The sequence below is a fragment of the Trachypithecus francoisi genome, unplaced genomic scaffold, assembly GCF_009764315.1.
Source record: "Trachypithecus francoisi isolate TF-2019V2 unplaced genomic scaffold, Tfra_2.0 Lachesis_group10, whole genome shotgun sequence".
In the NCBI taxonomy this organism is placed as follows: domain Eukaryota; kingdom Metazoa; phylum Chordata; class Mammalia; order Primates; family Cercopithecidae; genus Trachypithecus; species Trachypithecus francoisi.
In genome coordinates this window covers 3,127,418-3,150,178 of record NW_022681455.1, presented here as the reverse complement: position 1 = coordinate 3,150,178, position 22,761 = coordinate 3,127,418, and the positions used below count along the sequence as shown (strand labels likewise).

At 47.5% G+C, this 22,761-nt stretch overlaps 1 protein-coding gene across 1 annotated transcript in view; it reads left to right on the top strand.

The window, feature by feature from the left end:
- SLC22A23 (solute carrier family 22 member 23) overlaps positions 1–22,761 on the top strand; it is a 190,703-nt gene that overhangs the window by 114,813 nt on the left and 53,129 nt on the right. The window contains 2 exon segments of the mRNA XM_033216068.1: positions 20,009–20,101; positions 20,104–20,176. Of these exon segments, the coding sequence (XP_033071959.1) occupies positions 20,009–20,101; positions 20,104–20,176 (166 nt within the window).

Genomic DNA, 22,761 nt, shown 5'->3' with positions numbered 1-22,761 from the left:
CTGGTGTTTAAAATCCGAAGATCTGAATTCAAGTCCTGGATACTATAAACCATATGACCTAAGGCCTATTTGGTAACTAACCTCTTGGGTCCTCCCTGTTAAATGGGATTAGCACTTGTTTACATGGCAAGAGTGTGGTTAGGAATAGATGTGGAAATGCAGTGACTCTCTTTGCTGCTGAAATGGTTTAGAATATGCCACTGGCCATAAGGACTATTTTGAGCTGACAGCATTTGAGAACCATCAGATACAGGACAAGGGTTTGTCAGAACTCCCCCGTCTACCTGGAAACAGAGTTTTCCCAAAGAATTCAACTGTCAGAAACCCTCTTTAAGGGAGATTTCTCCCAACAGAGGCAAAGATGAGAAGTTGGTGCAGGATGAGAAATTGCATAAACACACCTTACTAAAATACTTTCCCTTATGCTGTTTCCCTGTGTATTTCTCAGTCATTTCCCACTATTTACTGTCTCTTGAAATCTTAACCCCTCCCTGCATTAGGATGGTATATAAAGCCCCAGATTCCAACCTCTTCTCAGCCATTTTTGGCACGCCCCTGCGGATATATGTATGTGAATAAACTGTCTTTTCTCTTGCCAACCTGTCTTTTGTCAGTTTAATTCACAGGCCCCAAAGCACTGACCCTAAGAGGGCGGAGGAAAGGTTTTCCTCCCCAACACTAACGTGAAGTTGCTATTTGTGTGATGGCAGTTTCAGGCCGATGAAAAATTCCAGCAGTTTTGCTGACATTTGATGGCAAAAGTTCCTCAAGGTTTGAATCTCCTGGGCCCCCCATCGACTGGCTTCCTGGGCTCCATCTGGAAAACATCTGTTTCTGGGAATCTGGGCTCAGGGCCTCAGGGGACTCTGATGCTGTGGGCCAAGGAAGCCCCACTCGGAGAAGCACTGTTTTCAGGGACCTCTGCAGATGGGAAGAGAAAAAGGTGTGTGTGTGCGTGTGTTTCAAAGGAGGTGAGCCGTGAGCCAAGTGGCCTCACTTGCATAGTTTCTGGGGCTGTACTTCATTATGAATTTCAAATTTCAGTATTCGGTTGCCTAAATGAAATAAGGCATTTCATTAAATTTTGTTTTATCTCAATTTGTTGGCCAATGACTTTTTGAAAGAGAATTATGTTAAAGAGTCACATAGTCTTAAAACAGCAAACCACATTGGGCTGGATTTCACATTCAGGCTTCCATCTTGAAACAAAATGGTAACTGAAAAGAAGTTTTCATTTTCACGCAGACACACCTAAAATGGAAACCCATGGTGTGTCCCTAGAGGAACAAAATGCTAGTTTAGGTGCTGCTGAACCGGGATTATCTTCTTAATGCTACTGAACAGATTTCTTCCTCTATCCATGAATCGAAATATAGATAATCACTTGGGCCCTAGGATTTGTTGAGGAAATGAAAGAAGTACAAGAAGATTTAAGTTGTATGATTTTTAAAAATCCGTTAACTTTTCTTTTAAAGGATTTTCAGGCCTGGAAAGGATGGCCCCGGCCTGGAATTTTATTCCCAGCTTGTGTTCTGCTTCCTGCGCTCCCCTGCCCCACCCCCCTCGCTTGACAGGGAAGCTTCGGTCACAACAGATGACAAATGAACTGTGCGTGTGGTTTCTTCTCCTTTGCTTCTTTTCTCTTCTGCCAACTCTGTCAAAGGCAGCCCAGCGTGAATCAGAAGTGCTGGCTGAACACTTTCCCCCAGAAGAAGTCTGAGACGGTTTGGTAATCACAGCATTTACATTTGAATGCCACCTAACCCCGGAGCGGTGATTAACCAGTGACTGCAGAGTCACATCCTAAGTAGAGTAATACTGTGATTTTTTTCTGGGTTTTCATGTTCTGGACCCAAGGAGTTGGAAGAAGAGAGAGAGAGAGAGAACAAAACCCATCCACCTCGGAGTTTTCTGGTGAGGTCTGACATTTGCCATTCTAAAAAGTTCCAGGTGTGTCCTCTAAACTTCACCTTGAAACAGCCTCTTGCGCTGTATAAAAGTTAGCTTTTGGAACTAAGTCTTTTGAACAACTACAACCCAAAGTATGCTTCAATGGCATAACTTTTTTTTAACATTTCAATCCTTCATATTTAACATTTTTCCTCTCCACTTGATCCGAGGGAGGGCTTTCTGAGAAACCCGCTTTCCACTGAACCTCGAAACAGCATCTGAGGTCATCTGTGACTCGGGCCAGGCTCTCGACAGCCTCTGTGTGGGGAGTCAGTGTTTCTCTCTGTTAAATGCTGTATGTTCCGAATGTGTGTCCTTCAGAGCCAGGAGCTTACAGGAGCCATGTGACCCCTGACTTCACAGCAGGCCACCTTCAGCCCTCTGAAAGGAGGGGAAGGTGCCACAGCAGGCACTGGTGATGGGAATGCCAAAGGTTATATGTAACACGAGAGACCAGCCCCTCCTCATTCAACCTGAACCTGAAAGAAGGAGCATAAGCATGAAGACATGAGTCCTTTAAATATCCTTCCCTTAAACCCATATTGCCCCGGTTTCTGTTTCCCCAAACGGTAAATGTATCCTTTCCGGACAGACAAACCCACAAGCACCTAGGAACAGACTCTCGGTTCTCACGTCTCCAGCACGTCACGGGGCTGCCCTTTTCCCAGTAGCCCCATCTGTTTTCCATAAGGGCCGCACTCTGTCACTTTATAAATTTGCTACGGCAATTGTCTCCTGCTTTTTCACATGGGACCTTGAAAATCGTTTTTGGCCTTTACACAAAGGATCGTTTAGAAAGGTCCTTATACTGTGGTTAGAAATCGGGTCACTTTGCAAGTTGCCATTCTCATGCAAAATGTTCCCAACTTTTGCAAGAATTATAAACGTTTACAAAAGTTCATTTATATCATGGTTACCTGGAACTAAAGGGAGAATTTGTCATAGACTCTGTTGTGGTTACGCATGGGTCCTCAGGCCAGCCCACAGGGCTGCTTAATTGTGTCCCTGAATTATTATACTAATGTGCTGTTTGAAGGCACTAGAGAGAATGTGCCAGGTGGGCGTTTTACCTTATATCATCACTTTCTTTGACTCTCACCAACAGTTCTTCCAGATAGTACCTCTTGCCATTTCAGAAGAGAGCCATAAGTATGTTAAGCCTCTTGCTCAATGTCATTCATATAGCTGGTACTTGGAAAATGGAAATTCCAACCAATTTCAAAGCCCTTGCCCTTGCCACTCCCTCCTCCGGGCCATCCCTCCTGGATAACACTGCTTTTGTGGGAGCGCGCGCTGGGCTAGGAAACACCTCCCCGCTGGGGAGAGGAGAGGAGGGAAGGTGTATTCTCGTGGACACATTTTTAATTTCGTATGTCTACATAAGGAGGCTCAGATGTTCCTCAGCTGTTATTGTTACAGGAAAGGGGTCCTGATCTAGACCCCAAGAGGGGATTCTTGGATCTCACCCAGGAAAGAATTTAGGGCAAGTCTGCAGTGCAAAGTAAAAGCAAATTTATTAAGAAAGTAAAGGATTAGGCTGGGCGCGGTGGCTCAAGCCTGTAATCCCAGCACTTTGGGAGGCTGAGATGGGCGGATCACGAGGTCAGGAGATCGAGACCATCCTGGCTAACACAGTGAAACCCCGTCTCTACTAAAAAGCATACAAAAAATTAGCCGGGCGAGGTGGCGGGCGCCTGTAGTCCCAGCTACTCCGAGGCTGAGGCAGGAGAATGGCGTAAACCCGGGAGGCGGAGCTTGCAGTGAGCTGAGATCCGGCCACTGCACTCCAGCCCGGGCGACAGAGCGAGACTCCGACTCAAAAAAAAGAAAGTAAAGGAATAAAAGAATGGCTACTCCACAGATAGAGCAGCCCCAAAGGCTGCTGGTTGCCCATTTTTATGGTTATTTTTGATGATATGCTAAACAAGGGGTAGGTTATTCATGCCTCCCCTTTTTAGACCACATAGTGTAACTTCCTGACGTTGCCATGGCGTTTGTAAACTGTCATGGCACTGGTGGGAGTGTAGCAGTGAGGACGACCAGAGGTCACTCTTGTGGCCATCTCGGGTTTGGTGGGTTTTGGCCGGCTCCTTCACTGCAACCTGTTTATCAGTAAGGTCTTTATGACCTGCTTTTTGTGCTGAGCTCCTGTCTCATCCTGTGACTTAGAATACCTTAACCATCTGAGAATGCAGCCCAGTAGGTTTCAGCCTCATTTTACTCAGCTCCTGTTTAAGATGGAGTTGCTCTGGTTCACATGCCTCTGACATTATGAATTGGAAAGCTGAGGTGCTCATCCCAGGAGGGACAGGACCAGGGCTTGGGAATCAGCTGCACCTGGGGAATGAACAGAAAACAGGAAGCTTTGTAACAAAGCTTGACAAAGTCTTTAAAGACAGATCACCATCTGTCTCCATCTAAGGTCTGTGTGCCTGGTGGTGGATTATCAGATTGGGGATGGGGGAAAGCACACTGTTCTAATTTTTATTAAAGTTGGGAGAGGAGTTTTAAAGGATATGCAATCCTGATTGATAGGAGACTGACACGGATTTTAGCTGCAATGGCAATAACAGACACAGAGCTATTGCATCACTTGAGAAATGACTGGCTCCTCCCTCCCCTCGACCCTGCTATTCCCTCTGCAGCTCTGTGCTCTCCACACACATCCCCTCTTCATCTGGCACCTCCACCAAATTGTTCAGGCTTCATCCTAGGGGTCACTTTCTCCATTGGGCCCCGCTGGGCACCTTCTTTGGACCTCTCTTGTTCCGCGTTCCCCATCCGGTCAATGTTGATGGAATAGTGGTTCTAGATTAGAAAGAGCTAATGTTCTCAGACAAGAGCAAGAAACCCAAAAGGCGACATCATCTTATATAATTAAACTCTTAATTCTGTATAGGCTTTTAAATCTCTAATAGCATTGTTCTTTTTATTACAAACATTATCCCATAATTATGAAATGGTACAATTTTAAGGATGCAACTCTGAGGGAAGAAAAAATGTTTTCCTCTACCCTTTTAGGTTTAGAACCTGGGACCCTGTCAATAAAACGGACTAAAGACAGATTAAGGCTGGGCGCAGTGGCTCATGCCTGTAATCCCAGCATTTTGGGAGACCAAGGCAGGCAGGAGTTCAAGACCAGCCCGGCCAACATGGTGAAACCCTGTCTCCTAAAAACACAAAAATTAGCCCGGGCGTGGTGGCATGTGCCTGAAATCCCAGCTACTCGGGAGGGTGAGGCAGGATAATCACTTGAACCCAGGAGGTGGAGGTTGCATTGAACCAAGATCACACCACTGCACCCCAACCTGGGTGACAGAGTGATACTCCATCGCAAAAAATAAAAAATAAAGACAGATTAACAGGAGAAAAGGGCGTACTTGTACTTGATGTCAATATTTTAATTTTTACATGTGCAGGGGAGTCTCACAGAAGAAATGAAAGCCCAAAGAAACGGTTAAGCCTAAGAACGTATGTACCGTTTTAACAGAAAACAATACATGATTTGTGAAATGACAAGACAAAGGAAAAGGCTTGGGGGCTTCTAGGAGCAGTAAATTGTGGGAAGGTAAATACATGGGGAAAACCGATGGAAGACGGGGTTATTTCGTGCGGTTTGTTTATGCAGATTCAAGTCGGTAGTATCCCCAGTGATGAGTCCTCTCACTTCCTCTTGCTCCTATAGGAGAAGGGAGGGAGTTTGGGGGTGACAGCTTCACAAAGGGATATTTGTGCCCTGCCTCTAAGCAGAAAGGTGGGTAGAGAGCTTTTCCTGCATCTGCTCTTTCTCCAGTTGTCTTCAACTCAAAATAATCCTTATGCGAAAGTAGCGTATTTCCATATTTCAAGGTGACACACTCTGAGCACCTTCACAGCTTTGTGATCTTGTTCCACATTCCTTTCACGAATTTGAAAACCCAGGACCTGAAGGAGTCCCTGCGGACCACCAAGGCCGAGCCCAGCCCGTGGCCTCTGTGCTCCTGTCGCCACACTGGGCTGCCCTTGCCCTCTGTGGAGCCCGAGCACATAGTACACGGGAAACACTTGCTCAGGTCCTTGCCCTGTTGCCTCTTGTTACCTTCCCACCAGGCTCTGCAGGAGCCTGGACTTGAAATCTAGCTTTTCCTTTTACTACCTGCGTTTACGGGAGTCAATGCGTTCGTTTTTCCTGAGCTTCAAATAAGAATGTTAACACTGGGGGTGGGACAAAGCAGGATTAAAAAAAAAAAAAAAGGAATTTTAACACTTACCACAGAGCTTGTTGTGCAGATGACAAAAGGCACTGTGCCCAGTACCTGGCACCTACACGGCCTCCCTGAATACTCACCACTCTCCCCAGCAGCACCATTGGCAGCTCTGTAAGTGGCACCTCCGCCTTAGGCACACATAGTCACTGAGTGCCGCTGTGTGGGGTGGGCTGGAGATTTGCTCGGACGAACAGGCCTCCTGGCTCTCCTGTGGTTGAGGCAGCACTGAGGAACTCTGTGCGTGTGTGTTCAGTGCAGAGCCCTCAGAGGCCTACATTCATGACGGATACTCATGCCCTTGTGTGAATATACTTAATAAAAGCTAGTCTGCCAGGAGCGGTGGCTCACACCTGTAATTCCAGCACTGAGGCTGAGGTAGGAAGATTGCTTGAGCTCAGGAGTTCAAGACCAGCCTGGGCAATGTAGCAAGACCTTGTCTCTACTAGAAATTTTAAAAATCAGCCGGGCATGGTGGCATGTGCCTATAGCTTCAGCTACTCGGGAGGCTGAAGTGGGAGGATCATTTGAGCCCAGGAGGTCAAGGCTGTAGTGAACCGTGATCATACCAGTGCACTCCAGCCTACGTAACAGAGGGAGACTTTGTCAAAAACAAAACAAACAAACAAAAAAAACTACAGTCATTTCTTAATTTACTCAATTTGTTAGCTGAACACTTTGGGTAATAAATTTCCACATGGAAGTTGTGCCTCTCTCATTTCTGTGGTCTGATTCGGGGAGTGTTAGCATCTGGTAAGTGCTGAATACAATGCTAGATGTTAGGAAGGACACAGGTGAGAGAGTGGTTTTCCTTTCCAAGGAGCTGGCTGCTTGGCAGTATAGGGCTTACAACCATCTGGCTTGCCAGGAACATTGGGTTATGTGAGAAGAGCAGCCTGTGAGAAGGGGAATAGGCCTGGGACGAAATCATGGAGGGCCGTGGTTGGTGGGCTCAGAATTTGGACTGACATAGCATTTTTAGCTATTGAAATAGAACAGAGCTGGGCTTTAGGGGCAGTAACCTGCCAGCAGGGTGTCAGATGGATTAAAGGGAAGAGCTATTTGGCAGCAAAAGCCCTTGTCAGAGGTGACTGTGGCGGTCCAGGTGAGCACAATGTGGACGTGGTGTGGAGGTGCTGTCTCCTCCTTCACGCCAGCCAAGTTCGTGATCACACACACATTCTGACTCGCAGCCTCCCACCTTGTTGGGAAATATTTGCTTAACTGCTGAGTTAGGTGAGGTGCAAATCTGTGTGTGTGCATTTTCTACAACTTCCAGCAGCCACTTGTAGGAGAAGAGTCCAGATTTCAGTCAGCTCATTTATCAACTCATATCTAATTAGGTTGGTGCAAAAATAATTGCGGTATTTTTTGTGCAAAAGTAATTACAGTTTTTATTATTAAAAAGAATGGCCAAAACCACAATTACTTTTGCACCAATCTCTAGAACTGGAGGGAGAGATGGAGCCCCTAGGAAAGAAGAGCCCCCAGCTCCGCATGTGTCTGCCGGCCCCAGCTGTGCACGCAGCAGGGCATGGGTGTGATACACGCACTGTGATCCGTCGAGTCCCCTGTGGGGGATGTGAGAGCCTCACTAAGAGCTCACTGAGGCTTTGTCCCCACCTGATACATGGAACGAGAGGAATTCACCACTGAGATGGCTGAGACTCAGGGAGGATGCTGGCACTAAATTCCTGGTGCAGGACTTGGCTGAGAACTAGTGTTCTGTAGTGTTAGAGTCCTCATGGCCTTGTCCACATGGGCAGAAATTCAAAGGCAGACACTGTGTGAGACAAGCCCTGTCAAAAACAAGATGGCCCAAGAACAAGATGGCACCAGAGCAAGACGGCATGGGTGTTAGAAGGTCTCAGCCTCCGCCGCTGCAGAGGATGCACTGTTTCGCTTGGGTTTAGAGGAAGACCACTTATTGCTCCCACCTGCTAGTATTTTCCTCAATCACAGACCTGCTTCTTGAAAACCCCTTTCCAGTTGCTGGCCTGATCTGGCCCTTTGTTTCATTAGCTGGTGCCATTATGCTGAATAGAACATGAAAGGACTTTCTGGTTTGGTAGAGGAGGAGGAAGCTAATTTTAACTGCGGTATGTTCTATCAACTTCAACTTTTGTTTTTATTGTAATCTCCATTTTTACAAAAATCCAAAAGTAATCCTAGGGACTTGTATTCTCCAAAGGCAAGGTGGCGAGAGGCCCGGAGAGCCCCTGGTGTGGAAATCACAATTTGCTTTTGCTACTAACTAACTCTGTGACCTTATTTTCCCCTTGAATAAAATGAGCAGGTTGGACAAGGATCAGCAGCTGCAGACTGGCAGTGTGCAGTCAGACCCTGACCCTGCTCGTGTTCTGTGTGACCTAGACAGTGTTTTGTTTTCTAATTGAATTTAAAGGCCTTTAAACTGGGCAAGCACCAGGCGATGTGCCACAGGCTCCGCCCCAGCACCCGGCGGGCTTCACACGTTCCTTATCTGCCTGGCATTTGACTCTGCCAACCCTGGTGGGTGTTCTCTGAGTTTCCTTTCATCTGAAATAGGCTGAGAAATTTTGAATTTCTTTGCAACTTCAGGTTTCTTGTGCTTCTGCCTGCCTTGCCCTTTGGGTGTTGGAAGAAGTATTTTATTCATTGGGAAAAAAAAAAGTTACATGTCTGTTATTGATTAAAAAGCCGACATCTAGGCTGGGCACAGTGGCCTGTAATCCCAGCACTTTGGGAGGCCGAGGCAGGTGGATCACTTGAGGTCAGGAGTTCAAGACCAGCCTGGCCAACATGGTGAAACCTCATCTTTACTAAAAATACAAAAGTTAGCTGGGCACAGTGGAAGGTGCCTGTAATCCTAGCTACTCGAGAAGCTAAGGCAGAAGAATAGCTTGAACCCAGTAGGCGGAGGTTGCAGTGAGCCAAGATCACGCCGTTGCACTCCAGCCTGGACAACAAGAATGAAACTCCATCTCAAAAAAAAAAAAAAAAAAGCCAACATCCAGTTACCCCAAGGCCAGTAGGCCAATAGGCGTTATAACCTCTAAAGCAGCTTTGCTTTGTTTTATTTTTAATATGCTAATGCTACAATGGAAAAATTAATTATGGGATCTCAGGGCTGAGATGTATAAAACTCTGCAGTGTTCAAAACACTGCATTTCAAACGATGTTCCCTGAAGCGGCAATGTCACCATTCCCAACCTCATCCGTTTATGGGGAGCATTCGGTGGCTAATATTTGCAAAGTACACTGCAGCAGTTCTTCAGTGGGGCCAGTGTCAGAATTACTGCACAGGCTGTTGACACAGATTGCCGGACCCAACCTCAGTTTCTGATACAGTAGGATTAAGAATGGCCCTGACTCGGTGTTTCTGAAATGGTGGCCCCAGGTGAGGCTGCTGCCGCAGGTCTGGGGCCACACTTGCAAACCACTGTCCGGGAGGCACTCTCCTCTGTGTGATCGCAACATGGTGAAGCAGGAGGGCAGGGATTACCATCTTTTATAGCGTGGTCAGGGCAAAGTTTCCAGGCAAGATCGCACTTAGGCAGAGACCTGAGAAAAGGAGGAGGGAGATATGCAACTCTCTGGGGAGGACAGACAGGGAGTGCACAGCCCAGAAGGGGGATGTGCTCACTGGGTTAGAGGAGCGGCAGAGAGGCCAGTGTGGCTGAAGTGGAGTGATGAGGCGGGGAGGGGCAGGTGATGTGGTCTGAGGGATGTGTGAGGGGTAGAAATCATGTGGGTCATTGTGAAAGACTTTGCTTTCACTCTGAGTGCAACGGGAGCCCTTGGAGGGGGACGTGTGGTGTGAAATTATCCATCATCCACAGTGATTGTGATTTTATGGTGCTGCCTCTTCCCAACTGACCATATTTCAGGGCAAAGAGCTGGCCCTTGTTGCTGAATACAAGTTCTTCCTTCCCAAGTAATTCAAGGTGAAAACAGTGCACCGTGAAGGATGGAATTCGAAAATCAAATCACCATTTTGCACTCCGTAATGAAACCTTTAGGGAAAATGTTGGCGAACAACTCTAGGACGCGAGACGGAGGCACCGCCACTTTGCGCTGTGGATCAGTGGTGGCGCCATTCCCAGTAGGTGACCTCCTGCAGGGCAGCACCGTGATGCACAGCCACCAGCTGCAACACACTCTTCCAAAAACCTGAACCTGGGTCTCACCAGACGTTAGGTGGAACTTCCAGTGTAGAGAGTAAAACAGGGCATGAAGGGACATGTGAATGACATCATGGGGAAGTCACATAAAACCAGCGGTTTCTTCAAGTGCCATGGGGAAAGAGGGTGGGGGGAGGTCTGCTCTAGATTGAAGGAGAATCAAGATATGTAATATGTGGATCTTGTTTGGATCCTGATTTAAAAAGAAAAACTGTAAAGAGACTGTTTTAAAGTAATTGAGTAGGTTGGACACAGACTACATATTGAATAATATTAAAGAATAACTGTTAATTTTGTTAGATGTGAAATGTCTTTTTTAGGAGAGACATATTTGTATTTAAAAGTAAAATGACATGATTTCAGGAATCTGATTTAAAATATTACAGGGAAGACAGAGAAAAAGGCAGAAGAACCACAACACAAGGGCAAAATATCCAAAATATTCATGACATGATTCTCTCTTCTTTGTGAATGTATGAACATTCAAAAGAAAAGTGTTTTTAAATCCAGATGCAAGAAAAGATGGGAAAATGAGAGAAGAGAAAAGGAAGACTTACTTAGAAAGACTAAGTTGCTAATAATTCTTCTCTATTTAGGAGTATTATGCCAAAGAGTGAAATGTATTTACTGTTACTAGATGTTACACAGTCATGATGCTATGAACTGGTATTGAGGTGTATTCTGCTTGCCATAAGCCCAGCCCTTCATTCCCTGATGCTCGCCAAGCTCATAAAATAATGACAATGATGATGGCACTGACGATGAGAAATAAAAGTCAGATAATCTTCCCTGCCCTTCAACAGCCGGGGAACTAAGAGCAGGCTGTTATGGGACAGAGCTTGAAGTAATTTAGGGCTCGTCTATTTGGCCACATGCCTCAGAGGTTTCAAATCTGAAGGACTGTGAGGCTTCCATTTGCTCAAAAGCGTGATATAATTATACAAACATGGTCACTCACGGCATGTGATTTTGATCCATAGAATGGATAGCACCAGAAAAACTGAGGATTGGGAATTGTCACTTTGGAACTGGTTGTCGGAAAACCTGGGTGGTAAACTGCTCTCCACCTTAAAGCCACTCTGTCCCGTCTCTGCTCCTTCACTTAGCTTGCAAATGAACGACAGACCTGAAATGAAAGAATTCCAGTGGCTGGGAGGGGATTCTGATATTTGAAGTCATTCGTCTTCTTGGCTTTTTCTGCTCTTTTCAAGTACTAGGAGACTAAAAGTGTCATTAATTTAAATTCGTACGCACGTACTGCTGAGCATCAGTCTTCGTTTTTAAACAGAAGAGGTTGCTGAGCATTTAAATCCCTGTTCCTCGTTTGAGTCATTATAATGTTAGTTTTAAAGAAAAAACAGAAGGTAGTAGGAATCTGAAAGGAAACTGAACTCTGTGGCTCATGTTGGGTTTTATGGTTGATTTTCCTCAAATTATTATCCACATATGAACATGTAGAACCATGATGTAGACTTTGATGAGTTCCCATGTAGGGTGCCAGGCCAGCTTCTACAGATTCGCTGGCCAGTCTCTTCCACAGTGACTATAATTGATTGGGGGGCGCAGGTAAAGTGACAACTAGAGAGGAAAAAATGTTTACGTTTATTCATGCGACAATTATCTGAGCTTCTGGTATGCGTCAGACACAGTCCTAGGCTCTGAGGAGCAGTAGTAGGCAAAAGCTAAGAAGCCCTTCCCTCCTTGGAGTTTAGATGCTGGAGGGGCACAGAGGAGGCCGTACTTGAAGGCAGCTTCTGCCTGCAGAGATGTGGGGTAATACAGGGGAACCTGGCTGCAACTCCCATCTTGCTTATTTCTTAGCTGTGGGATCTTGGACCAGTCACTTAATCACCCTGAGCTTCAGGGTCCTCTCATGTAAAATGAGCATGAAAAACAATACCTACATAATGCAGTCATTGTGCAGATTAAATGAATGCATGAAAAATACCTCCCACAGCATTTAGCTTTTAGCAAGTGAGAGCTGGTAGTTCACCTAGTACTGCAGACATGATAGGTTTTCAATTGATAATTAATTCAGTATTTCTGCATTTGAGCATTTAATGCCCATGTCCACATGTCTGGCAGACACTGGAGTGTGATTTGTAAGAAATACTTCAGATATCTCTGGTTTTTACATTTTTTCTTTCTCTAAATGGAGAAAACTACTCTTTCAGATTCTTCTGAGCATTCCTTTGGGTTGGGAGGTCCTAAGTTAAGAGGAAAAAGGATGTCTTCCACGTGGAAGGGAAGATGTCGAGCTGTAATAGCAACCTTTTACAGTCATACCCTCAAATGCTATTTGGGTCTCCATGACTGGCAATTTCAGGCCCTTCTGCTATAATAAGGAATTCCACAATCACATGTCCCAAAGTCTGTTTTCCAGGATTCTGGGGGCCATGCGTCCTTGCCTCTGGCAGTAATTATTGAGTGGTGTGAACTTCCAGGCCCCCTTGGGGAGCCACAGGAAGGAGGGAGGGTGCAGGGAAGAGGAGAGAGGCTGGCATGGTGGTCCGGGAGATGGTGAGGCCAGCTAGGAAGCTCCCTGCAGTTCTCCACCTTGCCAGGGAGGGGCGCAGTCCAGGGTGATGGGGCTGTCTTCAGAGGACTCTCCAGGTGGGCATCAGCAGCCTAGGGCCGAGCCGGAACCAGGTTGGAGGAAGCCCAGCGAGGCAGGCAGCATGGCCAGCCCTCCAGTCTCTCTTGAGAAAGCTGCACCTCCTTCCTTTCCACATTTTGCCTCTGCTGGTGGAAATGGGCTTCTAGTCTATTGGATAATGGAGGAGGATTGGGAGAGGGGAGGAGAGGGGTGGTCCACTTGTAAGGACAGCGGGTTTGGAGAAGTGGCCTCTTTGAATCCTGTGTGTTCTGGGGCTGGGCTGGGCAGTGGGATCCCCAAGCCCCCGTGTCCTAGTGGCCCAGTCGGCCTTCGCAGAGGCTTGCCCTTGGAAGAGGATGGCCACGCCATTCAGCAGTGGCCTCTGGATGGATTTCTCATTCCGCAGGCCTGTTCCAGGAACTGTGTTTAATTTGGGAGCCTGAGCAGTGTGAGCGTTTGCCGTCCTTTCCTGAGCCCGTCTCACCTCCCTCTGCCGGTGAGTTGTGCAGATTCTCCCTGTCCCGAGAGTGGCCTTGGGCCTGCGGAGAGCCCAGGGCAGCACAGCTGGGATGTCACAAGGGCTGGCTTCTCTCACAAAGGGATTTGGAGGAGGAAGGTGCCAGGGAAGTGGGTCCTCCGTCCTTGCCGGGCTCATCGGGAGCTCTTCTCTCCTGAGAGCCTTGCTGTTGCTCGACTCAGACCTCCCTGCGGCTCTGTGGCTTTCCTCAGAATTCCATGTATAAATTAGTGAGGAGTCGTGGGGGTCTGCACATGGCTTTCTGGCTGAAATGAAGCCTTGCAGAGGGAGATATGGCCAGTGGCAGGCCTGTGGCGGGTCAAAGACCCTTCCCCACAAGACACTTATCTTTCCGAGCAGCCTGGCCAGCCCTCCCTGGACAGCAGAGGCCCAGAAAGAAAAGAGTGCTGTCACGCCAGGTTGGCACACTGCATTGTCTGAGTCCGTTTTGACCAAGCTTTGCCTAAAACACAGTATAGTTTAGGTCCCAGATGGAAGAGCTTGATCACTTAGCAGGGTGGCCTGGGTGTCTGTGAGGAAGCCTTCCGTGGCTTCAGTACGAGCCAGGTGCACTCGAGTGCTTCATGAATGTTGTTTGCTCATGACCACCCTGTGTGGTAGGTACGATCGTTATCTACCTTGAATACAAGGACACAGAGGCTCAGAGCTGCTGAGTAACTTCACACCGCCCAGCAGAGGCCCAGGAGAAATCTAACCCCCATCGCTGGGCCAGAGCCAGCGCCTCATCCCGTGCCCTGCGTGGCACGCTTTGTTCCGCGGGCACGATTCTGCGAATTCCTGTCCTCTGGCTTAAGTATTGTCAGTCAACTTAATATATTCCTTTGTTCCTAGCCAACTCCAGTCCAGAAAAATCCTGTACTCTCATTTCAGAGAAGCCAGGAGCACTTAGCAATCCCAAGAAAAGGTATATTCTCCCTACGGTCACCAGCATTCAAGGGTTTCTTAAACGTATTTGAGGAAGAGTAAGTGTGTTTTACTCATTTGTGCATTATGGGAGAGTGGGCCCTTTTTTTTTTAAAGATTGGCTTCAAAGGGTTTTTAAAAATTTATTTACAATTACTGAATCCAACGAACAGTTAGATCAGTGTGTGTGTTTGTGGGGGTTGAGGGAGGTGGGGGGAGAATGTTAAAACTTTGGTCACCCCTGGTATGTCTGGTGGGCAGATGCCTTAGCCGCTGGAGCTGGGGCCGAGCCCTGCCCAGTAGCACAGCTCAGAGCTTTGCGTTTTCCCTGGGCCTCCTCCCTGGGTGCTGCAGTGTTTTGACAGACGGTCCTTTGAGCTTGGTGTTTTGACAGACGGTCTTTGTGAGGCTGGGACCTGGTCCAGGCTGGCCGGGGAAGAGAAGCAGGGACAGGATGAGAGAGTGGGGAGTAAGAAAGGGAGGGAAGGGGGTGCAGCTTCGGAGATGGGCTTTGCGGGAGGCCCCGTGTGACCCTGTGTGATGTGCAGGACCCCCGACCTCTGTCTCAGAATTCAACCAGAGAAAAGGAAACAGCAGGAGATATCTATTTAGAGATTTTCGGTGAGGAATTGACCCACACAACTGTAAGGAGTGGCTAAGCTGACATCCATGAGGGACCAGTGGGGGGACCAGCCATCAGGACTCCAGGGCACGGGGGCGGGCACTGCTGTCCACTGGTGGAATCTTCTTCCTCCTCAAGGAAGCCTCGGCTCTGTGTTCAGGGCTTTCAACAGATGAGATGAGACCCACCCAAATTATCTAGAAGCCCCTCCCTCAAAGTCAGCCCTCTCCCGGCAGCACCGGGGTTCGTGTTTGAGCAAATACCTGTGACTGCAGCCCCCGCCACATGACACGTCAAACCCCCACACCCCACTCCCTCAGGCCTTCCTCCTCCTTCACATGAAGTGACTATCCTGGGAAGTACAATGTTCTTTTCCTCCTGAAAATGTGTAAGAATCTCAACTTCTGAAAAGCAAATCTCCCAGAGCTGTGGCCTCCTAACAATGTCACGTTTCTATCAGAGCCTCCGGGCAGCCTCTGTGCTCAGACTTACTCGTGGTCCGTGTTGATTCACTGACCAAATGCCTCAGTTCAGTCTCAGCTATGTACCGTTTCATTCTCACAACCTTCAGTTATTTCTCTGCTCATCGACAAAGTGTGTCTAGTTGCCAAGAGTAGCTTGTAGGCATTCTTGGTTAAGGTGTTAGTGGAAAAGTAACGGTGGTTTGTTTGGTTGGTTGTTTTTTAGAGACAGGATCTCACCGTGTCGAATGAGACCAAAGAGTGACTTGGCAATAATTATATTGTTATGCAGGTTAGGTATTCCTAATCAGAACATCTGAAATCTGAAATGCTCCAAACTCTGAAATTTTTTGAGCACCTAAATGACACCACAAGTAGAAAATTTCACACGTGACCTTATGTGAGGGGTCACAGTCAAAATATTGTTTCATGCACAAAATTTTTAAAAATCTCTTATAAAATTACCTTCAGGCTATGTGTATAAGATTTATATGAAACATAAATGAATTTTGTGTTTAGACTTGGGTCCCTTGTCCAAGATATCTCATTATGTATATGCAAGTATTCCAAAATCCGGAAAAATAATGCGTGAGATTATAACACATAGCACTTACGTTCTAGCACTATATGCTGTTTAGTGCTCACAATACCCAATTTTGCAGACAACAAAACTGAGGCACAGAACTCCTAACTGACTGAACCAAGGTCGCAGCTTCTAAGTACCAGGAGCAGGATTTGAACTTGGGCACTCTGGCTACAGAGTCCAGGCTTGGAACCACAGCAGTGGAAGTGCTACATGCTGGCCACTTGAGATAGTTCAATGTTTGAATCTTTGCTGCATCACCTAAGACATTTTCTTGTGGCCCTTAAATGTTTTACATCATCAGGGGGAGTCTTGCTGCCCATAAATGAAAATCTACTCAAAGGATTTGGGTTTGGCTCCACTGGCAAAGAAGTTGATTCTAGCAAGTACCGGGACACCGCTGCCAGCCAAGGTCTTCCACGGGCACTGTGGATGCCTGCCTGTGAGTGATCTACTCTCCACAGTAGCCAGGCCCTGAAGGGACAGTTGGATTGGGGACATCATTCCCTGCCTTTCCAGCCCAAGGCCAGTGGCCCTGGCCAGGGAGCCGGAACCATCTTCAGGGTGTGGGAGCTGCTGCCCCAAATGCTTCTGCTTACAGAGCCCAGCAAAAACGATCTACCTGCAGTCCCCGTCCCTCCTGACGGATGCTGGGACTCAAGGCTTAAATGTCCTCATGTGTTCTTTCCTCTCCCACTTCCAAAAAAACTGATTTGTCATCTTCCAGAGAAACTTGTGATTAATGGCAATCCTCAAGTGCCTGCAGTTTCTTAATCATTGCTTTCTTTTACAAAAACATCTTTATAGCCACCTTCAGAATATAGTTAGATTCAAGCAGTTTGGAAAGATTTTCTGGAGAGGCAAGACAAAAAAGGGAGTTAACTGCAGATGGCCACACCTGTGTCCTTCCATCAAGCCACTGTGTTTTTCCATCGCCTCGGCAGGAATGCTAAAATACCAAGTCTCTGCTGGAGTGCCCTGCATTTTTCTACTTGACGAAATAAAGTCAAGGCTCTGCTAGGATTCCTAGCAAAAACAGAAGGAGTGGAGAGGTCAGAAAATTATTCCACTTCTTCAGCTCCCACGGATATGTCTGCCAGGCCACACATGCTTACAGTTTGGGAGAAATACAGTGAGCCAGTGCTTCTCAAGGAGTTGTCTGGGGAGCTCATTAAAATGCAGATGCTGATTCTCTGGGTCTGGGTGGAGCCTAAGAGGCTGCATTTCTAACAAGCTCACGTGTGATATCAACACAGCAGGTTCACACACTACAGTTTAGGCAGCAAAGAGTTAGGGGCCACACCGACCACTTACGTATAGGAGAAGATTGAGAGAACCTTTGGAAGAAAAACTATGACCATTTAATAATTGTCATATTGACAGTCACACTAAGAGATATGCCAGCCACAGCAACTCACTTGTAGCAAGGGGAGACTGAAGCCAGACTGGCCCAGCAAGGGACCATTTTCCCTGCTCATCTGCAAACCTAGAACCTGGTCTGGGAAGTGGCCTCGTGATCCCTTGTGTGACATCACATCAGTGTAATTAGGATGTGGGGTTAGACATCCCAAAGGGGGACTCTGGTAAAAGAAGTGTAGTTGCAGATATTTTCATTGCATCATGTCACTAAATTAAAGAGAGGTATTGAAGAGAAAAACAGCAAGCAATATATGTCTGCTGTACCAGTAAACCATTGATATGACGCCATCATGCTGTTTCCACATTATCTCTTTTACTTTGTTTAAAGGCTACCTGGAAGGCCAAGTGCTGAAGTTCTTTATCTGATACTAGCCCATGCCGAGCTTCCAACACTGAATTTACCATGGCTAACGTAGATTTCTGGTTTCCATAGCAGCCAGTTTACTGCTTGTGCTTAATAAATGAAAACAAGATCTACAACTGTTAGTCTTTTCTTAAAAGACCTTGTTTTCTTTATTGTTTGTAAGAGCAGAAATGCCAGATCTGGACCCTGCTAAGTAGTGATCTTTTTTTTTTTTTTTTTTTTGAGACGGAGTCTCGCTCTGTCGCCCAGGCTGGAGTGCAGTGGCCGGATCTCAGCTCACTGCAAGCTCCGCCTCCCGGGTTTACGCCATTCTCCTGCCTCAGCCTCCCGAGTAGCTGGGACTACAGGCGCCCTCCACCTCACCTGGCTAGTTTTTTGTATTTTTTTAATAGAGACGGGGTTTCACCATATTAGCCAGGATGGTCTCGATCTCCTGACCTCGTGATCCGCCCGCCTCAGCCTCCCAAAGTGCTGGGATTACAGGCTTGAGGCACCGCGCCCGGCCAGTAGTCATCTTTTAAGTGAACCTGACCTATGGTACCCAAAGGAACAGCATGGCAGCAAATGGCCAGGAGTGAGCCATTTAATCTTGTTTTCCTAATTAAATGGTAGAAACCTCTTTATAAGCAATCATCAGTGAAATCTGGTTTCTCTCTTGTTCACTGATAGCTATGATGATGATCTGTTTACTTGTGGCTGAGCAGGAATGGAAATTCTGATGGCATTATTATTTTTTTCCAGCAGATGAGCTGCTGTAGGAATTGGCGGGCATAGCACCCTCTCCTTGTTAGGGCTGGTGATATCCTTGTAGCCAAGCGTAATTCATCTGTTCTCTCTCTAGTCTGCTTCCCTTATTGCCTTCTGACCTCCTACCTCTGCTGTGGTCTCTAGACAGTCAGCAGATGAGCCGTCACAGCTGATCCATGAAGCCCACCATCTGAAGAGCCTCCAAAACACAGGCATAAAAGTGTTCTCTCTGAACGGTCTGTCTTCTTCCTCCTCCTTCCTCTTCTTCTTCTTCCCCTTCTTCCTCCTTCCCCTTCTTCTTTTTACCTTATTTAAAAGAGCAAGCAGGCAAGAAACCTTTAGAGAATACTACATATAGCTGGAGAATAGCAAATAAACATACATGTTCTGTAGGGAAAATATTTATATATATATATATTTTTATGTGTATATATATATAACTCAGCTGCTTTTTCTACTAGGGCTTTCATTATGGTGATTCATGTAGGAGGTCTGTATTGGTTGTCACTTGGGTACCACAGATTACAGTTTTCTGATCATCTTTTTGACTCAAGGTCAAAGTAAAAGAATAGATTCTTGCAAATAAGAGGGGCTGTGGTCCCCCCTCTATTCAGTGGGCATTTGTAGAAAATAGATACTGTTTTTGGTTTTGGAGCTACAAAGATGAATTAGACATGGGCCTTGCCCAGGGGAAGTTGTCCAATAGGGACAGAGAAAGGATGCACGACTCAACCGTGTTGCAGTGGCCCACAGAACTCCCACATGGAGAAGGGGCTTTGTGGTAGGGTCATTGCTGTATGATCTGAGTCAGCCTTATTGTTGGTTTTTGTCTTGTTTAATAGACAAACTGCGACTCAACTCTCCATCTCACAGTGTGAGTAGGTTGCCTGGAGCTCGGACTGCTCAAGGAGCCCTGGAGTGAGAAGCAGAAGAAGGGGCGGGTGGTGCCTGTGGGTGGGAGTGAGTATATGGACATGCCTGGTATCCTGTCTAGAGGTCGAGATGGCCCCTGATACGGCATCATGGACAGGAAGGAATGGCAACAGGATGGGCATGAGGGGAACGTGCTGGACAGCAAGCTCAGTGACGTCTGGAGAGCAGAGGAAGCGGGAACAATGGGCGATCTGTCCCATAGGCAGCACCGTTTCCTGGTTTCTGAGCTAAACTCCTCTGAATTATAGCATCCCTTTGTCACCAACTAGCCCTGTGGCCTTGAACCACCATCTCGCTTCCCTTCCCAGTTGGAGCCTCAATATGCCCATAAAACACTGGCACACCACATAGGGCACTTGTGGTGGGCAGCAGATGAAAACAATTTCAGTCGGTGGGTAGAGCAGTACACTGGCCCAGGTGCACCCAGGACTCCTTGGGCTGTCGAGCGGGGCACTCATCTCTCTCTCATTGGTTCTGTGTTCTAGGAATAGAGCTGTGCCCCCCTGGAAAACGGTTCATGATTACGATGGTGGCGAGCTTCGTGGCCATGGCGGGCCAGTTCCTCATGCCCGGGCTAGCCGCCTGTGCCGGGACTGGCAGGTGCTGCAGGCCCTCATCATCTGCCCCTTCCTGCTTATGCTGCTCTACTGGTCGTGAGTATCCTCTGCACAGCGCGCTGGGCTGGTGTGTCTGCACGTGCTTCCTGAAGGCCCAGCCCCGGGCAGGACACAGGATCCCCACACTTCCCGCTAGTTTCAGCTTGTGGTTCTGTCTGAGAAGGTTTTCTTCTCTTTTTAAAAAATTTTATTTTTTGAACTCTGTCTTGGAAAAATGTTCAAATATACACAAAAGTAGACAGTAGAGTGGAATGAGTCCCCCGTGCCCTTCACCCAGCTCCAAAAATCTGCAAATCCACTGGCCAGTCTGGCTTTACAACTACTTGCTACCCACCTCACAGGGTTATTCTGACATGAATTTTTATGAATGGATTTGCAGGGAGGTGGGGGTCTTGTGTTAGGAGGGGGGAATTTGGAGATATTAAAGGAGTGATTTAGAAAAGCCTCCCTATCTCTTCTAGGTGAGGGGTGGGCAACCTTCAGCCTGTGGGTCACATTGGGCCCACTGTCTATTTTTGTAAATAAAGTTTTATTGGAATACAGCCATGCTCGTGTGTTTACATAGGTATTACCTATGGCTTTCTGGCTACACACAGAGTTGAGTGGATGCAGCAGGATGGTATTATATAAAGCTGAAAATATTTACTATCTGGTCCTTTACAAAAAATAGCTTGCCCACCCCTGCTCAATATCAGTCCAATATGCCTTTTTGAACTATGGGTAACCTTAAGTCTTTTGAGTTGCTGGCTTCCAGGCAGGGGGCAGGGGGAAGGCACTAAACATACTGGTAAAGGGGGTTTGACCTGGGCAACTGGGTTTTTTAAAGAACTCTCCAGGGAATTAATGTTGAGTCAAGATTGAAAACCAGTGCTCCATGGATAGAGCAGTGTTTACCCTGAAAATGATTGTTTTACCTTTTTATAAATGCTGTTTCTCTTCCTTTCCCTTCCTTCCCATCCCCCTCCATGCTGATACTCTCACCGTACCTATAAGTAGATTATGGATGTGACCTTGTGTTGCTACTGTTTAGTCAACAATGAAAACCAAATTTCTGGCCATGCAGTCAGTCTTATCCTTGCTTTAAGGGTTCGCGGGAGCTGAGCTTCCTTTGCTCAGGTGCCTGGGAGGGAAGAAAGCACCTATCTTTTGGCTTAGTGGTACTGCCTCCCCGCCCCTGCCCTGGTAGTAGATGCCCCGAGCGGGTACGGGGGTGGGTAATAGAGGCACCGCGAAGGTGCAGGGGTAGGTAATAGAGGCACCGCGAGGGTGCTGGTGTGGGTAGTAGAGGCACCGTGAGGGTGCGGGTGTGGGTAGTAGAGTCACTGTGAGGGTGCGGGTGTGGGTAGTCAGTCAGCGCACCGCCAGGGTGCGGGTGTGGGTAGTCAGCGCACCGCGAGGGTGCGGGTGTGGTTTCCCCAAGAGCCTGGTTCTTGTTCACTGTGTTGTGAGGACCTCGGCGGCAGCAGGGGCCGGCAATAGCAGATGGAAAAAGGCCATCTGCCAGAGAGGCCATTTAGCAGCCACCGCTGCCAGAACTGAGCTCCTCTGCTGGGGGCTACCTCCAGCTCTTGTCCCAGAGTCAGATGTTCAAACCCCTCCCACAGCACAAGCGTATTCCGAGACAGCCCTCCTGCCCCAGCAGGGCCTTAAGGAGCAGAGAATGAGCAATAGTTTCTCTGGAGAAGGATGGAGTGGGCAGCTTTCTTCCTTTTATCTCCTAAGGAAGGCTTTCTGCGCCCTCCCTTGTGGCAGCCTTTGCTGGGCTTAGCTGTTTTGGAGTTCAAGGGTGCTGATTTGTCTAACAAATGCTTCTCTGTGCTTCCCACTGTACCAGTCACAGATGGCAAGCACTTTGCGATAGTAAATGGTTCCACCCTCATATCTCAGCAGCCCATCCTATAGAGGGCAGAACTGCGGTCCTCTGACCCCCACTGGCTCATGTCAGAGCCTGGACCTGAAGCAGCCGACTCTTGCCACAGCTGGTTCCTGTCTTCCCCTGCCTGGCCCCTATTCCTTGTTTGCTCTTTAGAGATACAGTACTCCAAAGCACCACGTAGGCTGCTGGGCACCCTGGTGCATGCAGTAAATACTTGCTTGTTAAAGGAAAACAAGCAACTCTCAATATTTTGCCACCGAAAGCTGGTCATACGGGCTGGTGCCACAGCTCACCCCCTCTACCCAGCAGGCCCCTGTCTTCCCTCAGCTTCCACCCTACGTCCCCACCCCTGCAGATTCTCTCTGCCACTTCCTCTGCTGCTGGCCTGCACCAGTGTTCTCTCCTAGACTAGGAGAACAGGGCACAGCCTCTTGGCAACTCATACTCCTCAGAGGAGAGGTCAGACAGGGTTGCTTCCCTCACCCCAGGCTCTGCTCCCACCTGTCGCAGGCAGGAGGACACCTGACAAGGGAGAAGTGGCAGAGAAGGTCTTTCCAGAGCAGCTGCAGTTATGCAGTTATACAGTTGTGCAGTTATTCAGTTAGGCAGTTATGCAGTTATGCAGGCTGACCCATGTGAGAAGGGCCGGGTTTTTGTTTTTTTTCATTTTAGAAACATACTGAGGTTCAGTGATAGGCAAGGTAAGGCATTCATTTATTTAAATATACTCTAAAACCTCAGAACA